A 1537-nucleotide genomic window follows, 5' to 3' on the forward strand; every position below is an offset into this window, starting at 1 on the left:
CTTAATCGAATTGTATTCGTCTTTTAGATTGGGCTTAGACGCGAGATTATTAGCGGACATCATAAATTCCAGTTCAGGCAGGTGCTGGTCTTCCGATCTCTACAATCCGGTTCCGGGAATCTTGCCTAACGTTCCCAGCTCAAAGAACTACGAGGTAATTATACGTGAAAAATCTACAAAGGACGAAGGCCAATAAGGCCTTTTGATTTTTGGGTCAAGAGCGTCGTACATTTTTTATTGTATATTATTATAGTGGAAGTCAAGACTTGTTGGAAGCGCTATAGTAATACCTTTTTTACGTTGGGCCAATAAAAGTTGCGAGCCTTCAAAGTTTGAGTCATGTAAATGTTAGCCATGACCAAGGTGCAACACCTAAAGACTGTTCTTTTAATTTGAGAGTTCACAAATAATATACAGCTATCAATTGATTACAAATACGTAATCTATCTTAGATAATCCGTAATCAGGACGTTTGCTCTAGCGCTCTTTTTCAAGGTACGCGATCTCAATCTTTATAAAAAATGAAATACATGTACACACACGCGCGCAAGTGCGCGTTAATTTTGGTTTAGCCCAATGTAAAAATGTGTTACTATGGTGTTTCGGAAAGGTTTTGAACTTCACTATAAATAATATACAATTGATATGCAACGCTCTTGGCCCAGAAATCCGTCTTATTGGAAGTATTGTACATTGGTCGTAACTAACATTACACAAACTTTGAAGACTCATGACTTTCGTTTAGCCCAACGTAAAATGGTGTTACTATGGTGCTTTGGAAAATTCTTGACCCTCACTATAACAATATATAATAAAAAATATGCGACGCTATTGGCCCGAAAATCTTATTGGTTTTCCGTCTTTATCGTGAATTAATTTTTCTTTATTCGTTTATGACTTCACAGAAGACAGAATGGATCCGAATAATTTAGAACTGTAGAATAGTATTATAAAACTTTCAATTATGATACCAATAATCATTGAGTAAATAATTTATTATTAAATAATTTATTTGTTAAATAATTTATTTAAAAAATTATCTCGCAACGGAAAACGAGTACTATTTTCTATTTGTTGCAATACACAATTAAGGTTATGTGTTATTTGTTTTTAATTACAGGGTGGTTTCGGTACGACGTTGATGGCTAAAGATCTTGGACTAGTTCAGTCTGCTGCGACAAGAACACAGACTCCGATTCCTCTCGGTTCATTAGCGCATCAAATTTACCGGATAATCATCGATCAAGGATTCTCGAACAAGGACTTTAGTGTAGTTTATCAGTTTCTTAAAGGTAAAAGTTAAGATACAAGTTAAAAATATAAAACTTATGCTCCCTAAAGATATTTTTATCTACGAACATAATGAACGAATTTTGTATCGAAAAAGTTCTACCAAAATAAATACTTATTTTCCCAGCAAACTCAACGTTACATATGTAACTCAACGTTACATATGTATTCTACGAATGTAGAATTTTCTTTCTTTTGTAACTATTAGGTGGTAAACTTAGTTCCTGCGGTTTTTTTGTTTAAAAAA

The 1537-nt window shown here is 33.8% G+C and overlaps 1 protein-coding gene across 1 annotated transcript in view; it reads left to right on the plus strand.

Annotated features, from left to right (window-relative positions):
• Positions 1-1421, plus strand: part of LOC116851593 (3-hydroxyisobutyrate dehydrogenase, mitochondrial-like) — a 14060-nt gene extending 12639 nt beyond the window's left edge. Inside the window, exons 5-6 of the mRNA XM_032831159.1 lie at positions 9-154; positions 1121-1421. Of these exons, the coding sequence (XP_032687050.1) occupies positions 9-154; positions 1121-1303 (329 nt within the window). The 3' untranslated portion in view covers positions 1304-1421. The remainder of the gene's footprint in view (positions 1-8; positions 155-1120) is intronic.
• The last annotated feature ends 116 nt before the right edge of the window (positions 1422-1537 follow it).

Source organism: Odontomachus brunneus, unplaced genomic scaffold, assembly GCF_010583005.1.
Source record: "Odontomachus brunneus isolate Ranch 3 - 2012 unplaced genomic scaffold, Obru_v1 Obru_scaffold_179, whole genome shotgun sequence".
Lineage (NCBI taxonomy): Eukaryota > Metazoa > Arthropoda > Insecta > Hymenoptera > Formicidae > Odontomachus > Odontomachus brunneus.